This window comes from Coptis chinensis, chromosome 1, assembly GCF_015680905.1.
Source record: "Coptis chinensis isolate HL-2020 chromosome 1, ASM1568090v1, whole genome shotgun sequence".
Lineage (NCBI taxonomy): Eukaryota > Viridiplantae > Streptophyta > Magnoliopsida > Ranunculales > Ranunculaceae > Coptis > Coptis chinensis.
In genome coordinates, this window is record NC_141456.1 from 6,133,139 (window position 1) to 6,154,358 (window position 21,220).

The window sequence follows — 21,220 nt, forward strand, 5'->3', positions numbered from 1 at the left end:
TTAAAATTGTCAAACTAATTGAATTTTTGTAGAGATGTTCTTTTATAGTTACAGATCATATGCACAAAAGATTAGGGTTTAAATCATTTTTCAGAGAAGTTTCAGAAAAGGTTTTAGATTGATATTTATTTAAGGTCCTTTTTAAAAGTTGTGTATATATATATATAATATGATTCAATTACTCAAGGTAAACGTTTATTTTTATGCTAGAGGATTAACAGAATATTACGCCAAGTGTTTATGACTTAGTTCTAATTTAGATAAAGAAAGAGTATGGTTTTGGTTGATGAGAATGGTTGCCCTTTATGAGTAAGAAAATGTCTAGGTATCTAGTACTTTGGGGTGAAACTGAAATCAAGTGTGCTGGAATCATAGTTCGAGATTTTGAAATTATCGGAATTTCGACAAATCCAAAAACTGAAATTCATAATATTTCGACCAATGTTATATTTGGAATTTCAACTAATTTTGGAATTATCAATATTTCGACTCTATACTGTTTTTTTCCGGTTTTTTGAAAAACCAAAATATTGAGTAGAATTTCGATATTCCGTTCGGAATAATGAACATTGGCTGAAATCAAATCAACGTAGTTCTGGGGGTGACTTTTTTAGGGGTTATGAGTAAGTAGTTGGTGAGACAGATGTGGTGATATGGACAGGTGTGCTACTTGGATGAGCGACACGTTCTCACAAGTTGCACGTGTGTGATAGCTTTAGGTATTATGTTGTTTGAGCTGTCATAGAAAGAGTATGGTTAAAGATGTAATGATGATGATGAGAGTGTGGTTAAGGACTTGATGATGGTAATGACTTGAGTGTTGTATGTTGAATAAAAGACTGGACGACGCTTAATGAAGAATGATGAGAATGGCAGGCAATGACGTCACGAAATGAAGTCAAGTGTCGAGTCATTGATGTTGGACCGATCTTGACGAGTGAGCGAGTGCTTGTATTCTTAGATTCAACTCGAGGTGGCGGATTCATTGTGTGTGGACTATTTTCACATTACGTGCCAAATGGGATGTCCCTTACACTCTACATACACAAATCTGGTCCCATATGGCTCAATCTATCATCTATGTAAAACCGGCATCTACCAACTAACTTTGAGCACCAACTAACTTTGAGCAAGGAGTGTGTTTTGAAGGTCTTGGCTTTGGTCCTTCTAACTTATAAGAAAGTTCAAACTTCAAAATACTCTAGACCATTACGTACTATATCAGAGACTTAAGGGTTTTGATAAAAACAAACTTAAATGATAAATGATTATCTTGCAGTGGCTCAAGATATTTTTATTAATATTTGTTTTTGGCTGCAACCTGTGACTGTCCGGACAATGTCTGTGCCTCTGTGGTCAGGACTCAGGAGAGATAATGGAGGCACTCATGCTCAATAAACTACTTTAATAAATGGAACTTGGGGTTTTCAGGGAATTCCATTATGTTCTAGATTCTCACAACAATGCAAAGCAAAGCAGTTCCATTATATTCTCATCCTGCCTGCCAATTCTCTTCTAAAAGATCCAATAAATTCTTCTCAGAACAGCAATATATCTACAAATGGTTGACTTATATTCGACTAATTGCCTACCAAATGCCAACTGATACATACCCACTAAAGAAGAATTTTACTTTTTGATTTTTCAAATCTTTGTTTTTGTTGATCACTATCTCACTCTGCTTATAAACAAAAGAAAGAAGTGACTCGCAAAAGAAATTTGACACTAAAACTTTATTTTTAAAAAATGATTGGGCCACTAAGGTTCCTTTGTTGTCTTGTGAATTAATAAATTCGATATCCTTTACATTTGTATAAGTTTGTACAGACAGTATATATTGTTTTCTTGAGCCAGTTAAACAAATGGCGGACATGTTAGTTCTACCTTTTGCTACCAAACCTCTGATTTTGGTCTGACATTTCATGTTAAGCATGAGGAGTTATACATACTGAAATTCTTTTCCACTTGACAAGTTGGTGAACTGAGTCTATACAAATCACTCCTTGTAGTCCCCCATATCAATAGAAAATATTTTTGACACCTGGGTATATCTGGTTTTTGAACTGAAACTGTCTGTAACCATGGAAGCAATGAGAGTTAAAGATGTTATCTGTTCATTGGTATTCTTTTGGTTTTGGACTTCTATAGAAGGTTTGCTTTCTCCCAAAGGTGTCAACTTCGAAGGTACTTTGAGAATTCTCTTTGTTGCAACGTGATTTTTTTTTCTTGTGCTGAAGATAGATGGAAAATGAAGTCTTGCATTTTTTTCCAGTGCAAGCTTTAATGGGTGTGAAAGCTTCCTTAAAAGATCCTCATGGTGTTCTTGACAATTGGGATGGAGATTCTGTTGATCCATGTAGCTGGACTATGATCACTTGTTCTTCTGAGAGTCTAGTAATTGGCCTGTAAGTTAGAACTTTAAAAGAGAGATTCTGAATTTCTGCGTTATAATACTTAATTAAGAGTGACAGATGGTTTGCTTTTCAATATATCTGTTACTTACGAAAACTAAAACTGAAATGGTTTTGCTTATGGTGTTTTTGCAGAGGGTCACCAAGCCAGAGCTTATCTGGAACTCTTTCTCCAAGTATAGGCAGCTTAACATGTCTCCAAATTGTGTAAGAAGCCATAGGAAAATCTACTTTGTTTTTTTTTCCACAAAACAAGATTATTCATTGGTTTATTGATTTGGAGATTCTCCAGACTCTTGCAGAACAATAACATATCAGGAGCAATTCCACTAGAGATTGGAAATCTCTCAAAGCTTCAAACTCTTGATCTTTCTGATAACAAATTTACTGGTATAGTTCCTAGTACTCTAGGCAACCTCAAAAGCCTCCAATACCTGTGAGTACTGTTCTTAGTTAATTTGCACACACAGATTTTTTCCATATTGTTCATCATAACCCAAAGAGTTAAATATACACAATATTCTGAATTATATTCTTGCTTTAAACTTGATAATGTGTTCCTTCGGTATTTTGATCAGGCGGCTTAACAATAACAGTCTCTCTGGACCATTCCCTCTGTCTTTGGCTAATATGTCCCAGATTACATTGCTGTAAGCTCCTGTTTCCTACATTCTCATTTTCTGTAAACTCCTGCATGCCTATTTTCTTATTCATTACTCCATCAAGATTTCTTCCAATTCGCGATGTATCTCCAAACAAGATTGATGTCGGAATTCACACCCCAGGGACTTGTCATACAATAATTTGAGTGGTCCTGTACCGAAGTTTCCTGCAAAGACTTTCAGGTTAGTTTCTCATAAAAAATTCTCTCCCTCTGCCTGACAATTCATTGAGTAGTCCTGTAGCGAGATAGCTGATTTTCATATTCTTCTCTTTGTACATAATTCAGCATCATAGGAAACCCTCTTATCTGCGCAACAGGGACGGAGGAGGGTTGCTATGGAACTGTCCCAATGCCAAACCCTTCCACCACGAATAACTCACAAGGTACAACAACTTAATAAATTTTGAGTTTTATTGCATTGAAAACTAAATTGAATAACACTTGATACATAAAGCAAATGATCTCTACTTATAATTGTTAATGCGGTCAATCTTCAGGAAGAGAAAAAAAAGTCACAAGTTGGCCCTCGTCTTAGGCTCAGTACTTGGGTGTACCTGTCTACTCATTCTTGGGTTTGGGATCCTTCTTTGGTGGAAGCACAAAAGAATGAAGCAGATATTCTTTGACGTCAGTAGTGAGTAATTTGGCCTATACTTTACATAAGCATGACAATTAGGATCATAAAACCAAATCATAATGTATGCTTTCACATTGGATTTCCAGACCATCATCAGGAGGAGGTATGTCTTGGCAACTTGAGGAAGTTCCACTTCAGGGAGCTCCAGATTGCAACAGACAACTTTAGCGGCAAGAACATGATTGGGAAGGGAGGTTTTGGGAACGTGTATAAGGGTTATCTCCAAGATGGTACTGTTGTGGCGGTGAAGAGGCTCAATGATTGCAATGCCATTGGAGGGGAGAAACAATTTCAGACTGAAGTTGAGATGATCAGCCTTGCAGTGCACCGCAACCTCCTCAGGCTTTGGGGGTTTTGTACTACAGATGCCGAGAGACTTCTGGTTTACCCTTTCATGTCCAATGGAAGTGTTGCTTCCCGTCTTAAGGGTAATAATCCTTATCCCCATCTTGTTCATCAATTATTATGGGTACGCTGAAGATAACCATATATCATTATTTTTTTCTCTCTCAGGAGAGCCAGCATTGGAATGGAGTACTAGGAAGAGAATCGCCTTGGGAGCTGGGAGGGGATTGTTGTACCTCCATGAGCAATGCGACCCAAAGATTATTCACAGGGACGTCAAGGCAGCCAATATATTGCTTGATGACTACTGTGAAGCTGTTGTAGGAGACTTTGGTTTAGCAAGGCTCCTGGATCATCAGGACTCACACGTGACGACAGCAGTGTGGGGCACGGTGGGGCATATAGCACCTGAGTATCTCTCTACTGGCCAGTCATCAGAGAAGACTGATGTTTTTGGATTCGGGATCCTTCTCCTTGAATTGATCACAGGCCAGAAAGCCATAGAATTCGGAAAGGCAGCAAACCAGAAAGGAGCCATGCTTGATTGGGTAAGACAACTTTTTATATACTAGACTTCGTCTGAAGAGTATTATGCATAAATAGTCTGTACAACTAAGTTCTTGAGAAGATCTTGGTCACGTCATGAGAAACTCAAACGCTGTCCATGACTTGTGCATCATAATGTGATGACTCACTAGCTAATCACGAGTAAAGTCATTCTCATAAACTGATTCGACTGGAAAAAAGTTGCTCAGCTTAATTCTTTATCTGATGTAAGTCCCTGTCACAGGTGAAGAGAATTCAACAAGATAAAAACCTTGATACACTCGTTGATAAGGATCTCAAAAACAATTATGACAAGATTGAGCTTGAGGAAATGGTTCAAGTGGCACTGTTGTGCACCCAATATCTTCCAGGAAGACGACCAAAGATGTCCGAAGTTGTTAGGATGCTTGAAGGAGATGGCCTAGTTGAAAGGTGGGAAGCTTCTAAGAGAGATGAACCAACCAAGAGCACAGCTGCTCATGAATTCTCCTCGTCAGAGCGATTCTCAGATCTCACAGACGACTCTTCATTATTAGTCCAAGCAATGGAACTCTCTGGTCCAAGATGACATACTTCCACAAAAACAAAAGGAGTTGAAAATTTGAAATCAGTAAAAAGTAAATCCATGAATGAAGATGTTCCTAAGACACCCAAACTTCCAACATATAAGTTTGGAGACTTTGTGCCAAGTAAGAATTATCAAGCTCCAAATTGGTGGTCCATGGCGATGTCATATCAATGTACAGGAGGACCTAGCGAGAGTGGTCCATATTGTACTCTTTCTTCAGCGAGTAAAGAATGCTCTCGTATGTAATTTTCAAGAAACGATTTTGAGATGGATTTGGGTTGATTTAACCAACATGACCAATATAAAGGAGTTCAATAGAAAACTGTATGAACAGGAAAACTAGATAACCTCAACTTCACAAAATTGAAAAATATCGCAGGAAGGAAAACCCAATCTGAAAAAAAAAATTATGTCATTTCTTTCAAACCATCTACACGAAAATACTGCACGAGGAAAACTTCATATTAAGGAACCAAGATGTCTGACAGAGGGAGGAAAGTTTGGCACAGAGAAACGCTTTAGTAGAGGTCATATAGTTTGGCTAGAAGCAGAAGTGACTGACTATTGCATTGGTTAATTTGTGGGTTCTTAACAATCTTACTTTGAAACGTAACTTGTTTACAAATAGAAGACAGGAATCTGGAAAAATCAATGGGGTGGGGGTGGTAGTACTAGTTAACCCATAAAACAATAACAAACCGAGTTTAACAGAAGAACAAAAGAGTTCAGAAATAAGAATTCTATCAGGTCATTGTGTTATCTTGTATGTAAATGATTAAATATGGAGAAGCTCTTGAAATCCCAATAGCTCTATCAACATATCCCATGCTCCCTCAACTGTTAGATCGTGCTTGACTTTATACTCATCGTCTTCAGGACTGGTGACTTAGCAAGCAGAAACTTAGTGAATTCCATTTCATCTGGCACGCCTGACATATCTGTCATATTCACAATTTGCAGTCGCTTAAAGGAACAATCTATGGGGTGTTGTTTATCCCAGTAATCCATATCAGGTCCTATGCAAGCTTCATTGTCTGAGGAAGCCTAGACAAGCCAAGAAGATCCAAATATGGTTTACATTAGTGATAATATGAACTGTGCATACTCCTAAATTCAAAAGACAAACTAACAACCAATTTCATACCGAGAATAGGAGCTCTTCCAAATTAGGGGAGCATACAAGCAAGCAGATTGCAACAGAAATCTCATTTACATCTTCAAAACCTACTTGATATAATTCAAGCTTCTTCAAATGTTCATACTTGAGAGCAAGTTTGCTTGGTACACTTTTTACGCTCAAATACTGTACGGAGAAAAAGGAAGGATGACATAAGCATCTTCAAGGTAAAGAACCAAATATGCAATATTATTAGAATATGATACCTTTACAAAGTAACTCTCTGCAACAAGCCTTTCCAGAGCAGGTACATTACCAAGAGCTTTAATCAAATTACAAGTTAAGTAGTAGCCTCGAGGTGGTCTGCAATTTCCTCAGTCATGTATAAAGCAATGCATATAGTTTCTAGAAGTGGGGTATTTTCCAGACAAATATCTTTGAATTCACCTTCAAGACGCAAGTATTTGAGATTTGGAGCACATATATTCATACTCAAAGTGTCGAAATACGTTAACGTGAAGCTCTCTAGAATCGGGCAGCTGGACAAAATACTCTCAACCACACCATTTTCAAAGTAGGATTGTTGGAAACTGAGACTCTTCAAGTTACTAAAGCCTTTGAAAGTAGGAGGTGGATGCACTTCACACCGAAATAGCTCCAAGTGAGTCAAATATTGACATGAAAATAGACAAGAAGGGACCTTATACCACTCTTTCTCCTCTAATTCAAGGCTAATTTCCTTTACATTTCTCCATGATAGAAAAAGAATCCATTGATCTATGTCTGGACAACTTTGCAAGTATGAAATGGAAAGTTTAAATTTCTGAATGGGACCTCTATGAAGTAAAAGAGCTCGATCAACAAAGCTCACGAATTTAGTTTTAGTGACTGCAAGACTACTTGAAGTAACCGGGACGCATGTATCATCAAACACAAGTTGAGGAATAGTAGTCCACCTATACCTCCATTTTCTTGATAAAATGCTTGTTCTCACAGCATCCCTTAACGGCAAACACATAAGAATACCTTCTATGACATTCAAAGGAAGATTACTTATTATATCCGGAGCCCTATCACTACCCGTCTCCATTTCGACAATGCCAACAACAACTCACATAGAAATGACTTTCTTTCTGAAACCAAACAATACCCAAGTCACAAAAACCAATCATATTTCACATTTTCAAGGTGATTACTAACATAAAAAAAATCTGAAAAACCATTTATTTCTATTTCTTGACATATGCATTATACAGTACCCATCTGAATTTCACAATGATTACTAAAACCATCAAAAGATTGTAACTTTTCTTTACCAATTCAAAACACTCACTTGGGGAAAACATCACAGTATTCATTTTCACATAAATTATGAGAAACCCATTTGATAAAAGACAAAATGTAGATAAGATGATATTGGACACTGTTGAAAAGGAAAAGGAAAATGAAATACAATAAATCATTTACCTATTATTAATCATTAGTTAAATGAAGAAAATGAGGAATGAGACATACCCAAAGTTAAGAGAATGGGAAGATTTCAGGTTCAGTCTCGTTCTTGTGTCACCGTTCTTTCTGGTTTAAATGAGAAATGAGGAAACAGATGTAAGTACGTCAGGTGAAACTCGGGCGGGTTGAAGCATAACCCGAGCCCAATTCTAGTTTCATATGTTTCAACCCGAGTTCGGACCAAGTCCGGTCTTTAAATTTTCAGCCCAAGTCCTATCTGACAAATTCAGATTGGGTTGGGTTAGTTAAACTTCTCCGGTTTTTTTTTGGAATTATGAGATAAAAAACACTAAGGGGTCGTTTGTTTTTCTGAGCCTATGAATGCTGAATGGCTCATCCTCTGAATGCTAAATGCTGATTGCTGAATTCTAAAAAACATGTTTGTTTTCTGTTAGAATAACCCCCTTTCAAGGTGAATATAAATCATTCGGACAATTTTACTCATGCTATCTATTTTAAACACTAACTTGATTTCTTGTTAAACAAAATATATATTATATTTGAGGAGAAGAGATGGATTATCGAAAAAAATAAATGATAAATAAATTTATTTAAAATATGCTTTCACAAATATATTTTAACGGTTTATTTTCATATTTTGTTTATTTTCAGAATATATATATATGTAATTCTATTTTTAACAAAGTGGATATCATTCACCCAAAAAAATGAAAAAACCCGTGACGCCAACATCAAATTTTGAAGAACTTATTTTGAAGCCATAAAAATCAAGGTAGGAAAGTAGATGGGTTCTTAAGAAAAGGCAAGAAGGGACTTTCTTGTTTCAAGTATTAGAATTCAAAGATTCGTAAGAAATTTTGGTGTCAATGTAATGCTAAAAGTAACACCTAATGCTAAAAGTAATACCTTGAATGCTTAAACTACTTCAAAAAAAACAAACAAGTTTTGAACCCTGAATGCTTAAAACTTAAGTTTAAGAGGCTAAACGAATCGAACTCAAAAAACAAACAACCCCTAAGGTGTGTTTGTTAACCGCAAACTTCTAGTGGGAAAATATAAGATTTTGGGTGTTTTCCATTATAGATTTGCAATGCAAATTCTAGTGGGAAAATTTCCAAGTTTGCCGATGTTTGTTTGCAAAAAATTTATAGTGGGAAAATATAAAATTTGTCGGGATTTTTTTGTTAGTGTTTGTTTACATGGTTTTGTCCAATGGCAAATGATATTTCAACTTTTGTGAGATTTTTTTATTTATTTTCAAACTCAATGAAATATAACAAAGAAACAAAATATAAAATTAAAGACAATACAACTCAACTTTTTAATAGTATCCACAAGATGTCTTCTCAAATAACCATAAAATAAAGTGAAAGTGTAATGAACCATAACAACTATTATTATCCAAACACATATAAAATGTCATTGTGCCTTGGAAAAATTCTATTTTTGTACTTTCCCATACTCGGATTCCGTGATATTGTTTGATCCATCCCAAACATCGTTGCTAGCTATGATCTTCTGTTCTTCAGAACTCCATTAAAACCCTCATACATATTTACATTAGCAATATCACGTGCTATCCATCGTAAGGTCTTCACGTGTTATCCATCGTAGGGGTAGAGTTAAAATAGTTGTATGATCAGAAACGAGAAATATGCGAAGATCTGGCTGTTGCTCAAGTCCAGGAAAAGAAAACTTCTGAAGATCTTTGTCGCTCGGATTCAATCTCAAACACATTATTAGAGTAAACATACATGCTTTACAAATTTTAAGACAAAACTACTGATTTTATATGCTATGAACATGAAAAGTATCTAGAATCCTTTAAATGTAAAACTTTTACTCTTTTATCACACAAAGCTCCACACTACACACACACAAAATTGATCTGTTTTCCAAACTTGCATCTTAACCAAGCATGACCCTAATTACAAAGAAGTGCTAGCTAAAACAAACTACACACGCACAACAACACACACACACATTTCAAAGAAACACACACACACACACTAAATAAACCACCACAAAGAACAAGAAAAGAGAGACGAGAGTTTGAGAGAGAAAGAAAGATTGAGAGAAAGAGAGACCCATAGTTTGAAAGAGAAAGAGAAAAGAGAGATAAGAGATAAGAGATGAGAGATGAGAAATGAGACTCAGAGAGAGAGAATACGAAGAGAAGATAGCGAGTTGATCGAGGGAGAGAGGCACCAATGAGAGAGAGAGAAGAGAGATTGAGAGGGAGAGGTGTTTCTATTTTTCTATCCTAGTGGGAAAATAACGGGTGACTAATTCAACTTTGGGGGGAGGTGTTTTCTATTTTCCCACTTCTAGTGGGATAATTTGATTTGCCGGCTAATTCCAAATAGTATTTGTCAATGCCCTTAACTACACCCAAACACTGGCAAATGGTAATTCTAGTGGGAAAATGCAATTAGCCACTCCCATTTGCCAGTTAACAAACACACTCTAAAATTGAAATCAAAGAGATTTGATTGTTTGAAAAGGAAACTAATTTTGTTGATTACATTATTCTCTCTAAAATAGAGATTCTCAATCTTATTTTTTATAAAAATAGAATGATTGAAAGATATACGTACATATATGTACACGGGCTTGGGTTTTTCGGTTTTTTAATATTCTAATTTTAGCCCAACCCAAAACTGAGTCGGGTTTTGATTTTACAAAACCAAACCCAGACCACGGATCTAACATGTTAGTTAGTCAAGGACCAATAAAAATTGGGTTTTAGTCCATCGGACTTGAACTAACCCGACCCAAGTTCCACCCCTAGGTACGTGTCTGCGATTTGGAATTCTCGTAGTACCAAAATACGATATTTCGGATAATTTCAAACCGGGAAATGCATATGGAGTATGGCAGGCCCATTTGACCAGCAAAATTTGGCTAAGTCACTACATACATTCAGCAATATTTTTGTTGGATTGGAATTCTCAATTCTGCTCCACAAATTCATGACAATCAGCTGAATCCTAGTAGTTTGTGCGAGTACCTAGTGGCTAGTAGTTTATATTGTTAGCAAAGCCAAAAAAAAGAAATAGGAATTCGAATGGTAGGATGTTGCCCAGAGCACTAGAATAATGCCAGTCATCAAGAAAAGATGGTCTGTAACTTGCTTTCTTTAATGGATGAATTTACAGGGTTGCAAGAGATGTGATTTGCCTTCCAAAATCACAAACAATCGATATAGTTCCCAAGCAGAATTTGACTTGGGAAAAAAATATCTAAAATGAAATACAAAAACTACAAAAATGCAATTGAATACATTCTTCATTACAAGCGAAGAGATATTCAACTGCTATTGCAAGAGAGCTCAACTACGGGATGATAAACCCTTATATAGTAACATTCCCACCCCACCAAATGCTAATGTTAGAATAAAAGGAATTCCAATGAATTCAAAATCAGCTATTCTGCTTCTCCTGTCTGTTCTTACTTCCTGGTTTATTTCACCCCAGCTCTGGTGAACAAAATTGCTGAGATTATCTAACTGGTGCATAAGTTGACGTTGTCCTCGTGCAAGGACCATGATCTGTTTATGGCAGCAAAACACAGAACCAGTCATTAATTTTGGGCACCACACAGTACATATCAGTGTCTAAGCTCACAGAACCAATTTAAACGAATGGAATGATATCACCTTTACGGACTTTAAATTACTTAACAAGTCAACAACAAGGGAAAAAAAAATAGGAATACTTCAATGTACCTCTTCAATTAATGGAGATTCCTTTGCCAACTGAGACGAAGAGGAGGAACTGGGTAGAAGGGAACCATTGCCCAAACCTGCAATGAATAGGGATGTGGGCGCAGATCCATTGCACGCTTCAGCTTATGGAGCCAAATTTTGATGGCTAGTGGGTGTTTTTCTCACAAACTTGGAATTCAGTTCTTCGATCCAAGATGTAAACTCATCCATTCGCTCATTCAAAGTTGAAATTTGTTCAGAAAGTTGAGTAATGACTCCCTATAATAGATCAAGTAAGATGATAAGCAAAAGAGTAATTCTAGCAAAGCCTTCAACACAAACAAATCAGTTTCAAGAGAGACCAACAATACTCACCTGGTTTGCAAGAACAGCAGCTGATTCTATGTTTCTCTCGAATCTTCTATCATTGACAGCAAGTGCAGTCAGCTTGGATAAAGTCTTGTCACCCTGTGCTGCATAAGAGTGTGACAAACCGCTGCACCAAGAAACACCACAACCAACTCAAACATAAGAGAGCCGGTCATTACGGAACAATTATTTTAATTGTAGATGGTTTAGAAAAGAAAATGTGATTATAAAAGGTTGAAAATTTTATAATACTAAGGGAGCATTAATAAAATACACACCTCATAAGATTTTTTTTTTTTGCTGGAAAGAAGAATTTTGGAAGTTAAATTTTTAAAAATCATAAATCATACTAAGAAGACACCAATACATCTCTCCAACCATTATTTTCTGACGTATTACAAAGGTGGAAGCAACTTTAAATCAATAACACCAATGAATAAAATTGATAAACACCCAAAAACTAGGGTTTCAAAGGGAAAACAAATTTTCTTAATTCAATCTCTTAATTAAACAATCCAAAAACAACCGGCCTCACAACGAAGGCCTAGATGCCTTCATATAATAAAATCCTACTTTTAATTCTAATTATAGTCTTAATAGGAAACTACTACTAACATAACAAATAAAAATAGAAACTAACAAAACCAAATACTATTAATTCCATGCCCATGCATCAAACTCTCCGGCTTAAAGTCCTCGAGTTTAAGAAGAAGAAAAGACAAAACTTTGTGGCAGTCCTTGAACAGTAGGATATAGGAGGAAGTGGAGTCAATACAATCTGTTGGCCCTGAAAAATGAAAGAATAGGTACTGGCAACGCCATCATAAGCATAAGTTGTGTCTCGGTCATATTGCCATGGCCCCAATAATAGATGGCAAACAGTTAGTCATAGGAATCACAGTGCACCAAATTGCATCTTTGTACATGGAGTCAATGGAGAAAGAAACCAAGCATCGACGAGTAACCTCAATTTCACTACCCTTGCTTAAGCCTTGTATTTTGTATGGTTCTGGAAGCGGTTCAGTCTTCAATTAGAGCTTATCAACCATTTTTTGCGAGATAAGATTATCACTAGAACCACTATCAATAATGACATTACAAAGTTTGCCTCCTACAATACAATGAGTTTCAAAAATGGCAAAACGACACCAAGAAGGTTTTTCAGTAGAAGATGTAACCAAGGATCGACGGATCATCAAAGCAAGAACACCAGAATCAGGAGGTGTAACAATAACAGGCTGAGTCACACTATGATCATCATGGACTAACACCACTTTCTTTAACTGTGGACAATCACTTTTCTTATGTCCAACTTTGCCGCACTCAAAACGTGTAGCATCATAAGCCCTTTTGGAAACAATATCTGGAGGTGGTATAGCAGTAGATAAGAGATGTTTTATGCAGTTCTTCAGCCTTAAGAGCATATTTGATAGCATCAGACATATCAAAAATATCTTTAAATGCCAAATCTTTCTGTATTGATTGGTTCAAACCATTCAAATATCTTCCTACCTTCTGTTCCATAGTCTCAAATAAATCAGTCCTGATGGCCAATAAAAGAAATACCTCGGTATACTCGGTCACACTCTTAAGTTTTTGTTTTAAATTTTGGAGGTGCATAAATAAATCTCTCACATAATCATGAGGTATAAATTCTCTTTTCAGCTCTCAAGCGATCTTATCCGAGTGGTAATTTTTTCTCAGAACCTAATTTTGCACCTAATCAATCGCAACTCATCCCACCAAACAAGTGCATAGCCCGTTAATTTAGTTATGAACTAATTTAACACACTTAGGATCCTCCAAATTTTTATAATAAAAACCTTTTCAATCTTATTTAACCAAATCAACAAAAACATCATGCTGTAATTTTCCATCAAATTTAGGCACATCCAATTTAACATCACCCATTTGATTTTTCTCAAGAATACGCAAAAATCAATTATAATATCAACGTTACTTGCAATGTGCTGAAAATTTGGATGCCTTGGATATCTCCGATGTCTTCCATTGCGACGAGGTGGTGATGGACTAGAGGAGTAGTCTGATGGATCAGGTGGATTAAAATTAGGAGCAATGCGTCGTGGTTGTCGTCGATTTCGTCGTGGAGAATTAAGTGGTGAAACTCGTAGGGCATGGGCTATGGGAACACCCTGGTGGCATCTGAAATTCTGGTGGGCGTGACCATTAGGATTGGGCCTGAAAACATATTGTTCTTGGCCTTGGGCTGCATAAGCCCACGGTTGGAAATTTGGTGCAACACGATTATGACCCGGTCCGGTGCTAGTAGCATATTGGGCTTGGTCAGTAGAAGCCCAATGTGGGGTGTCAATTTCACGATCAAATATAGAAGGAAGAGGTCTTCTTCCCCGACGAACTTCTTGTTGAAGACGATCTGCCAGGGGAGCCAAAACTCGAACTATGTGGTAATCATGCTAATTTCCTTGTCGACCTCTTTGATTTCTCTGATGGTGGGTTGCCAACTTGATTTGGAGGAACCAAATTCTGAACTCGGCAGTGGAGAGTTCTTTTGTCTTCTCCAAAATCACTAGGGTCTGGAGTTCGCAATGTATGAACTGGACACAGTGAGTTTGATAAACTGCGATTGTGGGGGTCTGCGACAGCCACCCATTGTGCAATACGCTTCTTTGTATTGCGAGAGTTTGTTGGTGAATGTGGTCTAGAAGGCGTGGCTACTGGCGTGAGGTCTTTGGAGGTCGCGGTACTTCCGACATCGAATCGCAATGTTGTCAACTCGAATCGAAACGGAATCGTTTTCCATTTTACCGAATCAGAATCGATCGAAATTAAATCGTGAAGATTCAAGCCATAATATATATAGGGGTTGTAAATTTTTTACATATATGAATATACCATAAGAAAACTACTAATCACTTGGAGTTTGGAGTATAAGAAAGTAGAAATCCTAAGAAAAATCCCCAAATCTCTATTCTATGGTCGAAATTTATGAAAAATTACTGAAATTTAGATTTGAAAATGGGTGAAATTTGTCTAATTTTCGAAATAGAATATGGGCTTAAGTTATATGGACCTGACCCAAGTCTTATTAAGTTGGATTGGACCTAACCCAGGTCCATAACTCCAAAACTCTAATAACGCAGGTCCATAACTCTAACCATGGACCTGAACAACCTAACCCCAGGTCCATAACTCTAATAACCCTTCGTTCTCAAGAAAAAAAAAATTGAGGAGACCAGACCTCCAAAAAAAAAAAAAAAAAAAAGGAAATGAGAATAGAAGAAGAAGAAGAAGAATTAGAAGAAGAAGAAGAAGGTGAAGAAAAACGTACCTGGTAAGTTTTCTGATTTCTTTCTATCTTCTCTTTTTTTTTTTTTTTTTTTTTTCTCTTGATCTGTACCTGTTCCTGTTTTTTGGAATCGAAGGAATCGTTATTATTTCCGATTCCTACGATTTTGCGATTCGAATCCCGATTTTTGACCGATTCCTATCACTAACGATTTGTTGGTACGATTCTGATCTTTTGAATTACGACTCGACTCGAGTCGTACGATTCAAGTCGAGAATCGTACGACTTTGATAACTATGGGAACTGGAACTATGCAAACTGTGATCACTAGGGGCATTGTCTTCTTCCCTTCGCACGAGTTGCTCTTCAACAGTTGCGGTGCGTCGATAATTTGGTACGAATTTCGACAACATCTCCTTAATCTCTTGCAATTCCATCTTGCTACCTTGTAGTTCTTCTACACGGTGTAGTCGTGTATTTACTGCTGGTGGTTGTCCACGTCCTCTTCGTTGAGTGTCCATGACGAGCAAACCAGGAAAAAACCTAAAAATCTAGTACCAATTTGATGTATTACTTATATGAAGCAACTTGAATCAATAACACCAATGAATAAAATTGATAAACACCCAAAAAGTAGGGTTTTAAAGGAGAAACGAATTTTCTTAATTCAATCTCTTAATTAAACAATCCAAAAACAACCGACCTCACAATGAAAGCCTAGATGCCTTCATATAATAAAATCCTACTTCTAATTCTAATTATAATCCTAATAGGAAACTACTACTAACATAACAAATAAAAATAGAAACTAACTAAACCAAATACTATTAATTCCATGCCCATGCATCATTTTCCTATAATTATCAATTTCTAAGATGTCTTTTCTAGGACATTTAAATGTCATACAAGGATTCACAAATATGCTTAAATTTATATTTACAACACCTGATCTTACCAAAATAGTTGGGATCAGTACCCCTTTCCTTGGTAGGATCCAATCATCCAAACTTGGAACGCACATTTCTTACAGAAATTTAGCAGACAAAAATTCTATAGCAAAAAAAAAAGACAAAAGGGCACACAAGATATTACCTCTTAAGCTTATTTCTCACTGCAACTTTATCTGCTGAAGCTCTCGAGATAGTGCTTCCCTTGGGCTTGATGAAACCAGATCCTCATCTATGCTGAGCTTTGTCTTCAAATCATCTGGTAAAAGCCTATGAAAATTATAGATCAGTAATACTTGGAAACATGGCACATTACTAAAACTCAACTATATTCAGATTTATGTCATACCATGACTTCATCTACGAAGCTTTTCCAGCTGAATTTGTTCAATGTGTAAGTGCGAGGAACATATGACCCTTCCAAACCCAATTGTTCCACCGAATTTATATATAAACGATCTCTACCTTGCACCTTTACCAATATCAAAATACAACTTATTGTTAGGGCTTCACTTGGCAGATTTAAAATAAATATGACTAATAAAAGTAATTCTACCAAAGTACTTTTAATAAAAGTAACTATTTCTAGCTGGAGCCAATTGATAGAGAAGAATAAAAAGGAGGATCCCTTTGCATGCAAACATTGATATAAATAAGGCAACATATCACATCCTTTTCAAGTTAGTAATGAACTTATTCCTGTTTGGCTTCCATTTCATTTTCCATTTTTCAAAAAAATGCTTCCCTAGTTTGTGCAGACTACCTGACTTAAAACCTTAAATGATCTATCTCACCCCTCTTTATGCATGCGATCTTCATTATTTGTTTCTTCCCAAAGCATTATGACCCAAACACACTTTCAAATTGAGGTCTGTTTGTTCTTGCTCCTAATAGCAACTAATTTAACATGTTTAAATGACAGTTGAACTGTTTGTTCATTTTAGTATTCAAAACAAGTGCTCCTTTCTTAACAAATTCACTTCTGTTTGACATGAATTTGTATTGTCTTCTTGAAAAATACAATTCCACTTAGCGCCACAAAACACCACATATTTGGCTGTATGAGAATCAACTCATACATATCCTTTCTGTATCACACATTTCTTCAAGGGTATAGACTCAAAAATCTAAATTACTTCATGAATGATATTGATACCTGAACATAGTGACGATTTAGCTGTTCTAACCAATCAATTTTACAGAGACTTTTCTTCTTCAGAAAAGACATGGCTGCTTCGTTTCAGTATAGCAGCAATGGTGTAACCTAAAGCCATCAAGCCACCAAGAAGGCGACACTGACTTCAAAGGTGATTCTTGGTGATATTATGAAGGGACTGTCTGTAACCCATTCCTGTAGGAGAAAAAAAACCCGAGATGAGGACTAATAAAAGCTATTGACAAATAATAATCAAACAGACAAGTGAAAACAAATAGAATACTCCCAGACATACAGAAGACACCTAATTTAAAAAGAATATGATTAATTTCGAAAACACTACATTTAGGAAAGTCAAAACAACGAGAAATAATTAATAGAACTAACATTTAGTAGTTTCCAGTCTTTCCACCAAAAATTGATTAATATCATTTCCACCAAAAGAACTAGATAGACCATATTTACAACAAATAATAGTATCGGACCATTCTTTCTTAAGCATCAACTACTAACTATGCAGACGGTAAATTTCTACCCTAGGTGCTTCGTACAAGAGGTTTTGCCCACTTAGATCTCACAACCTATCTTATTCTAAATGATGCACTGATGAGTAGGTATAATGATCCAACCCATGCTGCCATGTACATACTGTCCCCTTTTTAGTCACCCTGGCTCAAGACCATGTCCTGCCGCCATTCATTGGTCGCGGGTCTTTCTCACAAGAACTTGACTATGATATCAGTACTGAAATTTGCCAAAGTTACTAAACGACAAACCTCAAACATAAGATTGTATTTTTCCATCCCTGTTCCAAGATCCAGAAATATGATTGGTAAGCTTCAGGATCTTCACCTGGCGGTAGTAGATATATATCATAAGTCTCCTCCATAGTTTCTTTATGTTCTTTTGATAAAACAGCTCTTATTTGATCCATTGTCAACGTCCTTGGAGACTGCAAAAGGAGAGACCCAGTGAAGATGTAAATAATAAAAAAAGTCGCTCGTAAATACAGATAAGATAAAAAGAAACCAAGGTCAACCTTTAAAATGTAAGTGGGATTCTGAAATCCCGTGAATGGATTGAACTTGTTGATGATTTTAATATGTGCAGTTCGTAGATCTGGCTCAATAAAAGCCTTATACATTGGATAAACCTGCACAGAAAAAAGTGTCTTATAGAAGCTAGAGATGCTTTAATAAACCTATACAAGCCATTCAAACTATTTTTAAAGAGCAAAATCTAACATGGGAAAAGTGAAAGAACCGTTTCAGAAATCTGATGAATAATTTCTTCAGGTTCTTGGCCAGCACGCTGTATATCCCGTAAAACCCTTTTTACGAGATCAAAGTGAACACCACCTGTGACAGATACACGGAGATCTAGTAATGGTCGCAATCTCTCACTCAAAGCGTGAGATACCTTCAATGATCACAACCGGGAGCTTGGGACTTCAACTGTCCTGATGGGATGATTGAGTTATGTAAGAAGTGCTGAATTAGAAATAGAATAAATTTTGTTTGAACTAGAATGCAGAAAGGGAATCATATATTGAGAGATACTTTATCAACCCACTTGTAAGAAAACAAAGAGCAGAGCATGAGGCAGTAACACTAACAATACAATCCTATCATTAGAAAGCATGTACAGCTAAGATTTCTGAACTATTGGAACTCAAAAATATGATGAAAAAACAAAACTATGACAAATGGAAACAACAGAATACAATAGAAAACATTAGGGACTGGTTTTAGTTCCTCCCCTTCTTAAAGAACCAAAATTAAGTATCTTCAATGTTGTAATGTGAAACCCCTAGGATATGTTTCCGGATGTGGAGGACGAGACATGACTTTAGTACACATCAGGCGGATTCATCCAAAACGTAGGGTTCTTAAGACAATTTATCTCTCGTTAGTGCTTAATCCCTTTCAAAAGGATCTTCAATCTCCATGAAGGGTTCTTATGTGGGTACCACGTGAAAGAATTAAGCCAGCTTGGCACAGAGTGGTATGCCGCCAAGGAAGTTCCTCCTAAAGGTGATACTCTCCCCGAGGGTATGGGAAGGTACCTAGAATCATTCAAGGATAGATCGGTGTGTTCCCATGAATCTGAAGACATTTATAAATCCCGTGTTTCCTACTGAAATCACTCACTCTATGATGTAGAAATTATAAAGATTTCTCACCTGTATCCTGTTCGACTGCTCGACTTGAAGTCATAAATTGGCACCTGCACTGATTTTCCCTCTTTGAGGCCATGAATATTATTGAGCAATGTATCATAGTCCGTCACGCGAGGATCTGTTTCCAAATAAACACATGTACCAGAATATAGGAAGCTTCACAAGTAATGTTTATAAAAACTAAGTAAAAGCAAATTTCTACTCAACATAAACAACTCAAGAAACCCAGACATCGCGAAAAGGAAGAAAAGACAGATAAGATGTAAAGAGTACCATCAAAGTTTCCGTCAATTATACGACTGGAATCGTTATAGTTGTCCATTGATAAGAAAGCAATGCTGGGCATGAAATTAAGCACCTTCTCCGTAAACACAGACTTCCCAGCTCCAGAGGGGCCTGCTATTCCTACCAATAGTATCCCATCGGTTTTGGGCTAGTAATTGGCATGCACGGATTACAATAAAGAAACCCTTCTCAAAGGACAATGGGTCTTGGATTGGGACAATCTCAGCAGCGACTAGAGTCTTTTCTCTTTGGTGTGGTTGTTTTAGGTGGTAAAGGTGATTTTTTAGAAGAAGTTATTCGTGGTGTGGTTTTTTGTGCAAAGGTGGTTTCTGGAGAAGACTTCTCTGTGGTGGGTTTGGAGTAGCGTATTCGATGGTGTGGGTGTTTTATGAAGGCTTGGAATTTGGCGCACATTCGATTATTGCGACGACCCACTCTTCATGCTCACGTTGGGAATGTTCAAAACCAGATGAATCTTGATTTGAAGAGTTCTCATCCTCTTGGAAGCTTTCTCTTGCGGCTACCCTTAAGCCTAACCTTTGGTTTCGCCTCCTCATGAGGTGGTTCTAGCCATGTACTTTTCGTGAGCAATCTCCATAAGTTTCCTAACCATAACCCTCTCGCTTCTTCTTGAAGCCATTTCATACCTTTTCATAAACATATCCATCGAAGGTCTATGTCGGGACCAACACCCACCGACATACTTGGAAAAACAGAGGCGAGTTTTCAAAAGCGGATCGATAGCATTCAAAGATATGGAACGTTCTTGCTTTTGAAGTTCAATGATTTCATGAGCACATGGCAATCCATGACCGGGCGCTAAATAACACCCACAAATGAACTCGGTCCTTAGCAAAGACGGCTTTACATGGGTATCTAGTTCTTCATAAAGCAAGTCCAAACATTTTCTTGAGACCAAGTTTCGAAGTTCACTAAATAAAGGAATTGTGGTGGTGGCCGGGTTACAATCGACTCTTCTCAAAAGTACCTCTAATCTCGGGCAATTTGGATCTCTAAAATCGGGTGGATCAAGTAAAACATACTTAGAAAATCATGTACGTTTGTGTTTCCTAGAACACGCTTCACCTCGAAAGCATGAGACCCTTCGACTTCTATTGGTCGTCAGACTCCAAAATGATTGTGTTGATCGTCTAACAACATCTGAATCGATCCTTGTAAGGCAACTAAGTCTCTCACGATAACTAACAAAATTGGAGTACTCAACCCTATATTGTTTTTCCAAAGCAGCAATTCTACGCTTAAAGATATCCTCATCCTCGATTTCACTACTGTTGTTCCACGAACCGCCTTTATCTACAAGTTCTGTGGTGGGAAAAATCATTGCATTTCCGAAAGACGACATGTAGAGATATGCCATCTAGAGAGATGCTTGGCGCCGGGGAAACACAATATCGCCGCACTCATCAAGGCCAAGTCCCGTCGGACACGATCACGGATGACCTTTCTTCACCCAAAGAAGTCGTTAAACCGACGCGAAAGCCCACTCATAGTCTAATAGGGGTGTAAAATGGGCGGTACGGCCCGACAAAAT

At 37.0% G+C, this 21,220-nt stretch overlaps 1 protein-coding gene and 2 pseudogenes across 3 annotated transcripts; 1 reads left to right on the forward strand and 2 right to left on the reverse strand.

The window, feature by feature from the left end:
* Positions 1-1,847: 1,847 nt before the first annotated feature.
* LOC147521665 (protein CLAVATA3 INSENSITIVE RECEPTOR KINASE 5-like) lies at positions 1,848-5,458 on the forward strand. The gene is made up of 11 exons (XM_086579751.1): positions 1,848-2,184; positions 2,273-2,405; positions 2,547-2,618; positions 2,704-2,847; positions 2,990-3,061; positions 3,197-3,256; positions 3,361-3,456; positions 3,558-3,709; positions 3,799-4,140; positions 4,226-4,605; positions 4,848-5,458. Exons 1-11 carry the CDS (start codon positions 2,082-2,084, stop codon positions 5,169-5,171), a joined length of 1,878 nt encoding a protein of 625 aa, XP_086435877.1. The 5' UTR covers positions 1,848-2,081; the 3' UTR covers positions 5,172-5,458.
* A 553-nt stretch (positions 5,459-6,011) lies between these two features.
* LOC147521666 (F-box/FBD/LRR-repeat protein At1g13570 pseudogene) lies at positions 6,012-7,796 on the reverse strand (annotated as a pseudogene). The gene is made up of 3 exons (XR_015198772.1): positions 6,555-7,796; positions 6,316-6,474; positions 6,012-6,215 (listed from the first exon to the last, which is right to left on the reverse strand). The product of XR_015198772.1 is annotated as an F-box/FBD/LRR-repeat protein At1g13570 pseudogene (transcript).
* A 3,081-nt stretch (positions 7,797-10,877) lies between these two features.
* On the reverse strand, positions 10,878-19,823 carry LOC147521667 (inorganic pyrophosphatase TTM2-like; annotated as a pseudogene). The gene is made up of 11 exons (XR_015205563.1): positions 19,657-19,823; positions 19,387-19,501; positions 18,468-18,663; positions 18,244-18,357; positions 17,981-18,156; positions 17,205-17,399; positions 16,413-16,520; positions 16,194-16,343; positions 11,840-11,960; positions 11,486-11,743; positions 10,878-11,308 (listed from the first exon to the last, which is right to left on the reverse strand). The product of XR_015205563.1 is annotated as an inorganic pyrophosphatase TTM2-like (transcript).
* Positions 19,824-21,220: the final 1,397 nt, after the last annotated feature.

Bases quoted from the DNA above. Each gene is read 5' to 3' on its own strand.
- LOC147521665 (XM_086579751.1), top strand. From the start codon at position 2,082: ATGGAAGCAATGAGAGTTAAAGATGTTATCTGTTCATTGGTATTCTTT. The intron at 3,257-3,360 runs GTTAGTTTCTCA...TACATAATTCAG, and splicing joins TTTCCTGCAAAGACTTTCAG to CATCATAGGAAACCCTCTTA. The intron at 4,606-4,847 runs GTAAGACAACTT...TCCCTGTCACAG, and splicing joins AAGGAGCCATGCTTGATTGG to GTGAAGAGAATTCAACAAGA.